The 12,655-nt window shown below is 50.5% G+C and overlaps 1 protein-coding gene across 1 annotated transcript; it reads right to left on the bottom strand.

The window, feature by feature from the left end:
- Window positions 1-516: 516 nt before the first annotated feature.
- LOC134729437 (eukaryotic translation initiation factor 5A-1-like) lies at window positions 517-2,976 on the bottom strand. The gene has a single exon (XM_063598630.1). It carries the CDS (start codon window positions 2,282-2,284, stop codon window positions 1,877-1,879), a length of 408 nt encoding a protein of 135 aa, XP_063454700.1. The 5' UTR covers window positions 2,285-2,976; the 3' UTR covers window positions 517-1,876.
- Between the last annotated feature and the right edge of the window lie 9,679 nt (window positions 2,977-12,655).

Here is a 12,655-nt window from a genome sequence, read left to right as displayed (position 1 = left end):
AAGAAAGAAAGAAAATACTGATTTAGTGGTTCCTCAAAAAGTTAAACAGACTTACCATATGACTCAACAATTCCAGGCCTAGACATATACCAAATAATAGAAAAAAGGGAGTCAAACAGATACCTGTACACACACGCTCATGGCAGCGTGATTCACCACAGCCAAATGGTGGAAATGGCCCAAATATCTATCAACGGACGAATGGGTAAATAGAATGTGGTTGATCCATATAAGGAATATTACTCAGCCTTAGAAAGAAATGAGCACAGATGCAGGCTGCAACAGGGATGAGCCGTAACAACATTCCACTAAACAAAAAGGCAGACGCAAAGGGCAACCGTTGCATGATTCCATGTGTGTGCAAAGTTCAGAACAGGAGAACCCACAGAGACAGAAAGCAGATTGGTGGTTACTGGGGCCCAGGGGAGGGGGAAATGGGGAGTAACTGCCTAATAGATACGGGGTTTCCTTTTGGGGTGATGAAAATCTCTCGGAACTAGATAGCGGTGGTGGTTGAGCAACACTATGGATGCAGTAAATGCTGCTGAATTATCACTTTTTTTTTTGAGACAGAGTCTTGCACTGTCGCCTCCCGTGTTCAAGAGATTCTCGTGCCTCAGCCTCCAGAGTAGCTGGGATTACAGGCACCCACCACTACGCCTGGCTAATTTTTGTATTTTTAGTAGACATGGGGTTTCATCATGTTGGCCAGACTGGTCTTGAACTCGAGACCTCAGGTGGTCTGGCCACCTCAGCCTCCCAAAGTGCTGGGATTACAGATGTGAGCCACTGCGCCCGGCCCACTTTTATTTATTTATTTAAAGACAGAGTCTTGCTCTGTCGTCCAGACTGGAGTGCAGTAGCACGATCTCAGCTCACTGCAACCTCCACCTCCTGGGTTCAAGCGATTCTCCTGTCTCAGCCTACCATGTAGTAGGGACTCCAGGCATGCACCACCATGCCCAGCTAATTTTTGTATTTTTAGTAGAGATGGGGTTTTTTCTTTTCCTTTTTTTAAAAATCATATTAAACTTGTAGTTTTATTCAGGTTTGATTTTAACAAATGTGTCGGGAGAGAGCCTGCAGGGAAGGGTAAAGCCCGTGGGGGCAGAGCTCTGCCAGATGCCTGAGGAGGGGGCAGGTCCCCTCCCCTCTCCTCCTCTTCCCTCCCCATCTGAAGGGGTTTGGGGAGAGACACAGGCAGGGGACGGGGCTGGTCCCCAGTCTTTTGGGGTGGTGCTCAGGGCTATGGGTAACAGGGGACCAGACCAGGGATGAGTGGGGAGGGCACAAGGACCATTTGCCAGAATCCACTGCTTTCTGATTCCAGATTGAATTAAAAAACAAAAACAAACAAACAAAAACTAAACCACAAGCAGCACCCACCCCCTTCTCCCCGAGCAGGGCTGTAGTGTGAGGGGGAAGAGGAGGGCAGCTTCCCCAAAGCCACGGCTTCGCTTGCTCCTGGCCAAGGGAGCTAGGTGAAGGGCAGGGGCTCCCCAACAGATTGAGGTGATGCAAAAAACCAAAATAAAACATCAAATAAATTGTGTAGGAGGAGGCCGGGCGCGGTGGCTCACGCCTGTAATCCCAGCACTTTGGGAGGCCAAGGCGGGTGGATCACGAGGTCAGGAGATCAAGACCATGCTGGCTAACACGGTGAAACCCCGTCTCTACTAAAAAATACAAAAAATTAGCCGGGCGTGGCAGTGGGTGCCCGTAGTCCCAGCTACTCGGGAGGCTGAGGCAGGAGAATGGCATGAGCCCGGGAGGTGGAGCTTGTAGTGAGCCGAGATGGTGCCACTGCACTCCAGCCTGGGCGACAGGGCGAGAATCCGTCTCAAAAAAAAAAATTGTGTAGGAGGAGTCCAGCAGCCTAGGACCAGGGCAGAGCCAAGCTAGGCTGGGGGAGGGGGCCTCTTGGGAGGATCACTGCTGCCACCACTGCCACCCTGGGAGCCTTGATTGCAGCAGCTGCCTCCTCGGTCATGGCAGACAGCACCATGATCAGGATCTCTTCTCCACAGCTGTACTTCTGCTCAGTCTCTTTGACAAGGTCTCCCTCATGCAGACGAAGGTCCTCTCGCACCTCCATGCTGTCCTGGAGCAGTGATAGGTGCCCATCCTGGATGCCAATCAGCTGGAAGTCATTCCTTTTGATGCTGGGGACATCCATGTTATGAATTGACAGGCAGATATCTCCATATTTCTTCCCAGTAAAGATGTCAGTACCAACCAGGTGGACCTTGGCATGGCCATGCTTGCCAGTCATCGAAGTAGACATCTCGACGATCTTACGTGGCTGGCCTTTGAGTACCACAAAGCCATTCTTTTTTTTTTTTTTTTTTCCGAGACGGAGTCACACTCTGTCGCCCAGGCTGGAGTGCAGTGGCACAATCTCGGCTCACCGCAAGCTCTGCCTCCCGGGTTTATGCCATTCTCCTGCCTCAGCCTCCAGAGTAGCTGGGACTACAGGCGCCCGCCACCACGCCCGGCTAATTTTTGTATTTTTAGTAGAGATGGGGTTTCACCATTTTAGCCAGGATGGTTTCGATCTCCTGACCTTGTGATCCGCCTGCCTCGGTCTTCCAAAGTGATGGGATTACGGGCCTGAGCCACCGCGCCCGGCCTACAAAGTCATTTTTACACAATGCTGAGGACTGCATTGGGAAGGTCGCTGAGGCCCTGCATCTCCTGTCTCGAAGTCCAAATCATCTGCCATTTTAAGAGGCTTCGATTCCAATTCACACGAACTCACTGACTCAACCCTGTCCACTGGCTGTGAGCCCAACCACTGCCTCCGAGCCCACCGCTGCCGCCGCCGCCGCTGCTGAACACAGGTCTTAGTACGCAGGCACCTGAGATGGGTTTTCACCGTGTTGGCCAGGCTGCTCTTGAACTCCAGACCTCATGATGCGCCCGCCTCGGCCTCCCAAAGTGCTGGGATTACAGGTGTGAGCCACCGTGCCCGGCCTAAGTTTTGTATTTTTAGTAGAGACGGAGTTTCACTATGTTGGTTAGGCTGGTCTTGAACTCCTGGCCTCAAGTCATCCACCCGCCTCGGCCTCCCAAAGTACTGGCATTACAAGCGTGAGCCACCGTGCACGGCCAATTATCACTGTTAAATGGTTGACTTTTTGTTATGTGAATTTCATCTCTAAAAAAAGAAAATATTAGAAAAAGGGCTACCTCCTGGGTTTAGGCTGTTTCTTTCCAGAATATTTTTCTATAAAAACAAAATGTGTCCAGGCACGGTGGCCACTGCGCCTGGAATCCCAGCACTTTGGGAGGCTGAGGTGGACGGATTGCTTGAGCCTCGGAGATCAGCTTCAACAACACAGTGAGAACTACTCTAAAAATAAATAAATAAACAAAATTAGCCAGGTGTGGTGGTGCTCGCCTGCGGTCCCAGCTACTCCAGAGGTTGAGGGGAGAGGATCACTTACTTGAGCTTGGGAGACTGAAGCTACAGTGAGCTATGATCGTGCCCCTGCACTCCAGCCTGGGTGAAAGAGTGAGACCCTGTTTCTAAAAAAATTAATTAATTAAAAGGACTTTTGAAGAATGCGAGGCTCCTGCAGGAGACCAGCCTGCTCACGGCACCCAAAGTGCTCTTCTCCCTAGACCCAGATCAAAACCAGCCCGTCAGCGCATTCCAGCAGGCCTTCACCCACCTACGCCAGGTATCTGCTTTCTGCTTGCGAGTGACTTCTCTGTTTTGGAAGCAAATCCTGGAGTCAATTTCATTGTGGAAAACATCTCTGAGATCTTCCTAGTGGGCCTGATGCTGTCTTTGCTGATTCTTTTTTTGTTTTGTTTTGTTTTGTTTTTGAGAAGGAGTTTTGCTCTGTCGCCCAGGCTGGAGTGCAGTGGTGCAATCTTGGCTCACTACAACCTCCGCCTCCCGGGTTCAAGTGATTCTCCTGCCTCAGCCTCCCAAGTAGCTGGGACTACAGGTGCCCACAACCACACCCAGCTAATTTTTGTATTTTTAGTAGAGACTGGGTTTCGCCATGTTGGCCAGGCTGGTCTCAAACTCTTGACCTCAGGTGATCCGCCTGCCTGGGCCTCCCAAAGTGCTGGGATTACAGGTGTGAGCCACTGTGCCTGGCCATTACTGATTCTTTAAGACAGCAATTGGGATTAAACAAAAAGTTTCTGGAATAGGGGTTTGAGGGAGAGGGTTGTATTATACCAATGGCGGGGACCTGTTTGCATTTCAAGAATAGTGTGTAGGCCGGGCATGGTGGCTCACATCTGTATTCCCAGCACTGTGAGGCCAAGGCAGGTGGATCACCTGAGGTCAGGAGTTCAAGACCAGCCTGGCCAACATGAAGAAACCCCGTCTCTACTAAAAATACAAAAATTATCTGGGCATGGTGGTACATGCCTGTAATCCCAGCTACTCAGAAGACTGAGGCCAGAGAATCACTTGAACCCAGGAGACAGAGGTTACAGTGAGCCAATATCCTGCCATTGTACTCTAGCACAGGTGACAGAGCAAGACTCCGTCTCAAAAAAAAAAAAAAAGAAAAAAGAAAAAGAGTAGTGTGTATCAGGTGGGCACAGTAGCTCAGGCCCGTAATACCAGCACTTTGGGAGGCCAAGGCGGGAGGATTGCTTAAGCCCAGGGGTTCCAGACCAGCCTAGGCAACATAGTGAGACCCCACCTCTATTTAATCGGAAGAAAAATTAAAAAGTAAAAAAGAATACTGTGTGGTGGGGCAGTGCTTGGGGGAGGGGTAGAAAGAAGGGTCTATGAAATCTGAATATCATCGACGTCATGAATCGCCTTTGCTCGGCTGGGCATGTCTGCTCTGGAAACCACCCTGCAATGAGGAAACTGCTGATTGAGCAGAGAACTGGAACAGACTAGAGTGTGTGACCACTAAGCATGTTTCATTCTAGACCAGTAACTCTCAACCAGGAGCAATTTTGCCTCCAGGGGAACTCTGGGTCTGGGGACATTTTTGGTTGTCAATATTGGGAGATGGACTAGCTTGGGCAACACAGCAAGGCCCCATCTCCACAAAAAAAAAAAAAAAAAAAAAAAAAAACAGGGGTTGCTGCTGACTTTTAGTGGGTAGAGGCCAAGGATGTCGCAAAGCATCCTACAGTGCACAGTCAGCCCCCACCGCGAAGAATGGTCTGGCCTCAAATGTCAGGAGTGCTGAGGTTGACAACTCTGGTCTAGACAACCGGCAGCAGCCTTCTAGAATCAGGATGTCTTCCCCTGCCCAGGGCTGCACAGACACCAACAATTATTTTCTCATCTGTGCCCCTTTGAAAATTTCATGATAACTCTCCTTTTTATATTTATTTATTTATTTATTTATTTTTGAGATGGAGTCTCACTCTGTTACCCAGGCTGGAGTGCAATGTCGTGATCTCGTCTCACCACAACCTCTGCTTCCCAGGTTCAAGCAATTCTTCTGCCTTAGCCTCCTGAGTAGCTGGGATTACAGGCATGCGTCACCATGCCTGGCTAATTTTGTATTTTTAGTAGAGACAGGGTTTCTCCATGTTGGTTAGGCTGGTCTCAAACGCCCAACCTCAGGTGATCCACCTGCCTCAGCCCCCCAAAGTGCTGGGATTACAGGTGTGAGCCACTGCGCCCCACCTATTTATTTTTTTGAGACGAAGTCTTACCCTGTCACCCAGGCCTCAGGGCAGTGGTGTAATCTTGGCTCACTGCAACCTCTGCCTCCCGGGTTCAAGCGATTCTCCTGCCTCAGCTGCCCGAGTAGCTGGGATTACAGACACATGCCACCACGCCTGTCTAATTTTGTATTTTTGGTAGAGATGGGGTTTTACCATGTTGGCCAGACTGGTTTCCAACTCCTGACCTCAGGTGATCCACCCACCTCGGCCTCCCAAAGTGCTGGGATTACAGGCATGAGCCACTGCACCCAGCCAGACTCTCCTTTTTAGATGGGGAAGAATACTTTTTTTTTTCCAGGCCTGGCACAGTGGCTCACGCCTGTCATTCCAGCACTTTGGGAGGCTGAGGAGGGTGAATCGTTTGAGGCCAGGAGTTCAAAGCCAGCCTGGGCAACATGGTGAAACCCTGTCTCTATTAAAAATACACAAATTAGCCCGGTGTGGTGGCTCGAGCCTGTAGTCCCAGCTACTCGGGAGGCTGAAGCATGAGAATCACTTGAACCTGAGAGGTGGAGGCTGCAGTGAGCGGAGATTGTGCTGCTGTACTCCAGCCTGGGTGACAGAGTGAGACTGTGTCTCAAAAAAAAAAAAAAAAAAAAAAAGAAGGAATACTTTTTTTTTTTCCCCCCAAACAGGCTTTCATGGAAAAATCTTCGATTTGAAGAAAGTGAAGGTGTATCTGGAGGTGAAGGTGCCCTCTGGGGCATCCTCTTGCAGATGCCTCTGCTGATTCTTTAGTCAATTTGACCCTCAGGGCCAAGAGGCCTTCTCTTCATGGTCCAGAAACTATCGCAGGGGCCAGAAGCCTGCCTCAGGTGGGGAAGTGGGAGTCCAGGGCTGACACGCGATCACCCTTTCTTTTTGCTCCCTTTGCGAAGGGAAACGATCTTGACTTACAAAAATGGAAAGAAAAACTTCTCTCTCTTCATTTCCATTTCAGTCTTCATTAATAGAAGCTTGATTTGCATAAATTCACAGACAGGAACCATTTTGAAAGTACACTGTACCAGGGACATTCACTTTTTTTTTTTTTTCTTTTTTTGAGACGGAGTCTTGCTTTGTCACCCAGGCTGGACTTCAGTGACACGATCTTGGCTCACTGCAGCCTCCGCCTCCTGGGTTCAAGTGATTCTCCTGCCTCGCCTCCCGAGTAGCTGGGATTACAGGCATGCACCACCACGCCCGGCTAATTTTTTGTATTTTTAGTAGAGCTGGGGTTTCTCCATGTTGGCCAGGCTGGTCTTGAACACCTGAGCTCAGGAGATCTACCCCCGTTGGCCTCCCAGAGTGACGGGATTACAGGGTGAGCCACCGTCCCCGGCCGCACACTCACTTTATATCCTCTCAAGACTTGTGTGGTTTTTTCCTTTTGATTATTTAGTTTATGGATCAGCCTGCCAATAAAGGATGGTCTATCATTTTTTTTTAATTTATTTTTTTTCTTTGAGACAGGGTCTTGCTTTGTCTCCCAGGCCTGAGTGCAGCGGCGCGATCTCAATTCACTGCAGCCTCTGCCTCCCTGTTTCAAGTGATTCTCCGCCTCACCCTCCTGAGTAGCTGGTATTACAGGTGCATGCCACCATGCTTGGCTAATTTTTGTATTTTTAATAGAGATGGGGTTTCACCATGTTGGCCAGGCTGGTCTACAACTCCTGACCTCAAGTGATCCACCCACCTTAGCCTTCCAAAGTGCTGGGATTATAGGCGTGAGCCACCCGCCTGGCCTATCATTTAATTAAAAATTCTTCTGCTTGTCTGGGCGTGGTGGCTCACACCTATAATCCCAGAGCTTTTGGAGGCCTAGGCAGGGGGATCCCTTGAGCCCAGGAGTTTGAGACCAGCCTGGGCAAAAAAGCAAGATCCTGTCTCTAAGAAAAAAAAAAAGAATTGGCTGGGTGCAGTGGCTCATGCCTATAATCCTAACACTTTGGGAGGCCGAGGTGGGTGAATCACTTGAACTCAGAAGTTCGAGACCAGCCTGGCCAACATGGCAAAACCCCATCTCTACTAAAAATACAAAAATTAGCTGGGCATGGTGGCATGTGCCTTTAGTCCCAGCTACTCAGCAGGTTGAGGTGGGAGGATCTCTTGAACCTGGAAGGTGGAGGCTGCAGCGAGCCAAGATTGCACCACTGCACTCCAGCCTGGGTGACAAAGCGAGACCCTGTCTCAAAAAAAAAATTAAGCGGGCATGGTGGTATGCACCAGCTACTCAGGAGGCTGACACAGGAGGATGTTTGAGCCCAGGAGGTTGAGGCTTTAGTGAGCTGTAATCGCGCCACTGCACTCCAGCCTGGGTGACAGAGCAAGACCCTGTCTCAAAATAAGTAAGTAAATAAATAAATAAATAAAACTCATCTGCTCTGCAAGAGCATTTAAATAATGGGATGGCACACTCAAAATCTGATAAAGTGACGACAGGGCTGCCCTCGGGACAGGAAGCTAAGCCAAGCCCAGGCTGGGCACGGGGTCACATGGTGCTGGTGCCCTGAGTGACTCCAAGGCCCTTCCAGATTGTGCTACCCCTCTCCAGACTGGTCTCTGTGACAACAGGAAGCTTAGAAATTCCAGTCCCAACCCTGGAGGTTGCAACTTATTAGACCTAGGGAGGGGCTCTGAGATCTGACTTTGAATAAGCCGCCGTCCGTTAAGGGTTGAATTATGTCCTCCAAAAAGATAGGTTCCAATGGTGACTCCCAGGACCTGCCCATGGGAACATATTTGGAAATCAGGTTTTTACAGATGGCTCCCCCTCTCTCAAGTTAAATATTAACTCCAGTAATTCATGCTGGATTAGGGTGGGGCCTGATGAGAAGAGGAAAGGAGACTCAGACACACACAGGGAGAATGGCATGAGGGAGGCAACCCCCAGAAACCAGGACAGGAGCCAGGAGCAGGTGCTCCCGCGGGGCCTTGGGAGGACCCAGCCCTGCAGACTCTGAGCCTTGGAATGCAGCTTCCAGCACTGTCAGAGAATGTGTTTCCTTCCTTGTTGCTGTTGTTTTTTGGTTGTCTTTTGTCTTTTGCTTTTTTTTTTTTTTTGAGACAGAGTCTTGCTCTGTCGCTCAGGCTGGAGTGCAGTGGCATGATCTCGGTTCACTGCAACCTCCGCCTCTGGGTTCAAGCAATTCTTGTGCTTCAGCCTCCTGAGTAGCTGGGATTACAGGCACGCGCCACCATACCTGGCTGATTTTTGCATTTTTAGTAGAGACAGGGTTTCCGCATGTTGGCCAGGCTGGTCTGGAACGTCTGACCTTAGGTGATCCACCCACCTCGGCCTCCCAAAGTGCTGGGATTATGGGCCTGAGCCATTGTGCCTGGCCTTGTTTGTTTTTTTTTTTTTTTGTGAGACAGAGTCTCACTCTGTCGCCCAGGCTGCAGTGCAGTGGTGCCATCCAGGCTCACTGCAACCTCCGCCTCCCAGGTTCAAGCGATTCTCCTGCCTCAGCCTCCTGAGTAGCTGGGATTACAGGCGCCTGCCACCAAGCCTGGCTAATGTTTGTATTTTTAATAGAAATGGGGTTTCACCATGTTGGCCAGGCTGGTCTTGAACTCCTGACCTCAAGTGATCCGCCTGCCTCAGCCTCCCAAAGTGCTGGGATTACAGACATGAGCCACTGTGTCCGGCCTCCTCTGTGCCGTTTGGAGTGTAGGCTCAGCCAGAATCAAAATCCCCTGTATCCTCAACCTTCCAACCAACACCCTCCATCCTCTACATCTAATGGAAACCAGATCCCTCCTTCCCAGAGCCCTGTCTACCCCTTCAGGTGTCCCAGGCGATGTGGATCCCGGCAGCCTTCATGTCATGGGGCTAGGACAAAGGGGGACAACACCTTCTTGACATTTCCCCTTCCCTAAACTTTTCTCCCCTCTCCTTGCTAAACAGCAGTTATGTCTTCAGATACATTCCACTCTGTCTTCTGGGTTACAATTATCTACCAACACCTATCCCTCCTTGAAGATGCCTGTCCGTGGTTCCTACCATGCTTAATGCTATACTTGCCAGAATTCTTGGGGATTTCAAAACACACAGGCACAGTGGCTCATACCTGTAACCCCCGCACTTCGGGAGGCTAAAGAGGGAGGATTGCTTGAGGCCAGGAGTTCAAGACCAGCTGGGTAAAATAGGAAGACCCAATTGCTACAAAAAAATTTGAAATATTAGGCCAGGCAGGGTGGCTCATGCCTGTAATCCCAGCACTTTGGGAGGCTGAGGCGGGCAGATCACTTGAGCTTGAGTCTGAGACGAGCCTGGCCAACACAGCAAAACCCTGTCTCTACAAAAAATACAAAAATTAGCTGGGCATGGTGGTGCACGCCTATAGTCCCAGTTACTCTGGAGGCTGAGGCGGGATGATGGCTTGAGCCTGGGAGATGGAGGTTGCAGTGAGCCGCGTTTGTGCCACTGCATTCCAACCTGGGCAACATAGCAAGACCCTGACTCAAAAAAAAAAAAAATTAGCTTCCGGGCGTGGTGGCTCTCGCCTGTAATCCCAGCACTTTGGGAGGCCAAGGTGGGCAGATCACGAGGTCAAGAGATCAACACCATCCTGGCTAACACGGTGAAACCCCATCTCTAGTAAAAGTACAAAAAATTAGCTGGGCGTGGTGGCATGTGCCTGTAGTCCCAGCTACTGAAGAGGCTGAGGCAGGAGAATCCCTTGAACCTGGGAGGTGGAGGTTGCAGTGAGCCGAGATTGCACCACTGCACTCCAGCCTGGGCGACAGAGCGAGACCCCGTCTCAAAAAAAAAAAAATTAAATTAAATATTAGCTGGGTATGATGGCATGTGCCTTTAGTCCCAGGTACTTGGGAGGCTGGGGCAGGAGGATTGATTAAGGCCTGGCGGTTAAGGCTGCAGTGAGCGGTGATTGTGCCACTGCACTTTAGCCTTGGTGACAGAACGAGACCCTGTGTCTAAAAGCAAAATGGAACAAAACAAAAAGCCAACCTACGCAGAGATCATCTTTCGAATATCCTGATCCCTCAGGTCCTTCACGTGTACCCAGCTTTCCACTCCCACTGAAGCTGTTTCAGCTGCATAATATGCCATCTCCAGGCTGCACTTTATTTAGCCAGTCCTTCCAGATGGGCCAAGGACTGGCGCCTTTTTTTTTTTTTTTTTTGAGGCAGAGTCTCTCTCTGTTGCCCAGGCTGGAGTGCAGTGGTGTGATCTTGGTTCACTGCAACCTCCGCCTGCCGGGTTCAAGGGATTCTCCCACCTCAGCCTCCCGAGTAGCTGGGATTACAGACGTGCACCACCACGCCCGGCAAATTTTTGTATTTTCATTAGAGGCTGGGTTTCACCATATTGATCAGGCTGGTCTCAAACTCCTGACCTCAGGTGATCTGCCTGCCTCAGCCTCCCAAAGTGCTGGGATTCCAGGCGTGAGCAGCTGCGCCCGGCTTGGCGCCATCTTTCATGGCTGTCCTCATCCCATCCCATCCCATGCCATCTGCCAGCAGCTGCTGTTGGCCTCCAGAATGTATGTCCACCCCATCTCCCTGCCTCTCCCGCATTGCCCAGTCTCTCCTCTGGATCCCCAGAGTAGCCTAATGGCTCTCTTGGATTTTGCCTTTGATCTCCATCCCACACAGTGTCCAAATGACCTCGGCCAAGGGTAAATCAGATTGCGTTTTCCCCTCCAAACTTCCTATGGCTGCGCCCCACAGGGCCCTCCCCGGCCAACCCCACACCATGCCTCTGACCTCATTCAATACCCTTTGCCCCTTGCTTCCTGTGTTCTGGCCACACAGGGTCCCTGCCCAGGTACTTCCTGCTCGGTCGGCTCCTTTGGGTCCTTGCTGCACGGCCCCTTCCCAAACTCCACCCTCCCCTGCAAATGCTGCCCTCCTTCCCCTACCTACCTGGTGTTCCCTTTCCTTCTACCCTGCTTGCTTTTCTCTAGAACATTCTAACATACCTTAGAATGTGCTTTTTTTGCTCTGCCACCCAGGCTGAAGTGCACTGTTAATGATTACGGTTCACTGCAGCCTCACTTCCCGGACAAGCAATCCTCCCACCTCAGCCTCCTGAGTAGCTGGGACAACAGGTGCACCGCCCACCATGCCCAGCTAATTTAAAAAAATATTTTCTTTATACAAAAAAATCAGCTGGGCATGGTGGTGCATATCTGTAATCTCAGCTACTCAGGAGGCTGGGTGGAAGAATCCCTTGACCCCAGGAGGCAGAGGCTGCAGTAAGCTGAGATCGAGCCACTGCACTCCAGCCTGGGTGACAGAGTGAGACCCCCATCTCAAAAAAAAAAAATTTTTTTTTTTTTTTTTAGAGATGGGGGTCTCACTGTGTTGCTCAGGCCGGTCTTGAACTCCTGGGCTCAATTGATCCTCTGGCTACAGCCTCCCAAAGTGCTGGGATAACAGGCATAAGCCACTGAATGTTCTTATTTTTATTATCATCTGTCCCCCCAAGCCCCACTAGAATGTAAGATACAGGAGGGGTTTGTTTCAGTGCCTTGCCACATTCTCAGGGCCTGGAATGGTGCCTGCAACCAAACAGGTGCTCAAGTATTTGTTGAATGAATAAATGATTTATCAGTCAGTCTCTCAGGAGTTTAGTTAGCAGGACTTGGTTGGCAAGAATCGGAGAAGTCAGGAGCCAGCCAAGAGGGGGAGGCGGAACTGCCCTGCACAGGTACTTCCCGGAGCCCCAGCTGCCTGCTCTCTTTTTAGCAGCCACACCAACAATGTATCCGTTTTTAAAGCAAATGAGGAAATAATGGTTCAACCTGGGCCTCATTCAAGTGAGAATGGCGTCATCATTACCCGGTACCTGCCCTTTAGCAAAATAGAGGGGGAAGGCCCTGCTCTGTAACCTGATGGCCTAGCAACAAGGGGCAAGGGTTGGTTGGGACAATACAGGGAGGTGACTGTCCATCCTCACCTTAATGGACATGAGGGGAGGGGAGGGAAGGATGGGGCAAGAAAGTGCAGGCAGAAGGATGGAGCAGGCAAAGATGAGGAAGCAGGCCAG

The sequence above is a fragment of the Pan paniscus genome, chromosome 19 (genome assembly GCF_029289425.2).
Source record: "Pan paniscus chromosome 19, NHGRI_mPanPan1-v2.0_pri, whole genome shotgun sequence".
In the NCBI taxonomy this organism is placed as follows: domain Eukaryota; kingdom Metazoa; phylum Chordata; class Mammalia; order Primates; family Hominidae; genus Pan; species Pan paniscus.
Note: the sequence above shows the minus strand (reverse complement) of the source record. Positions and strands in the feature narration are given on the sequence as shown.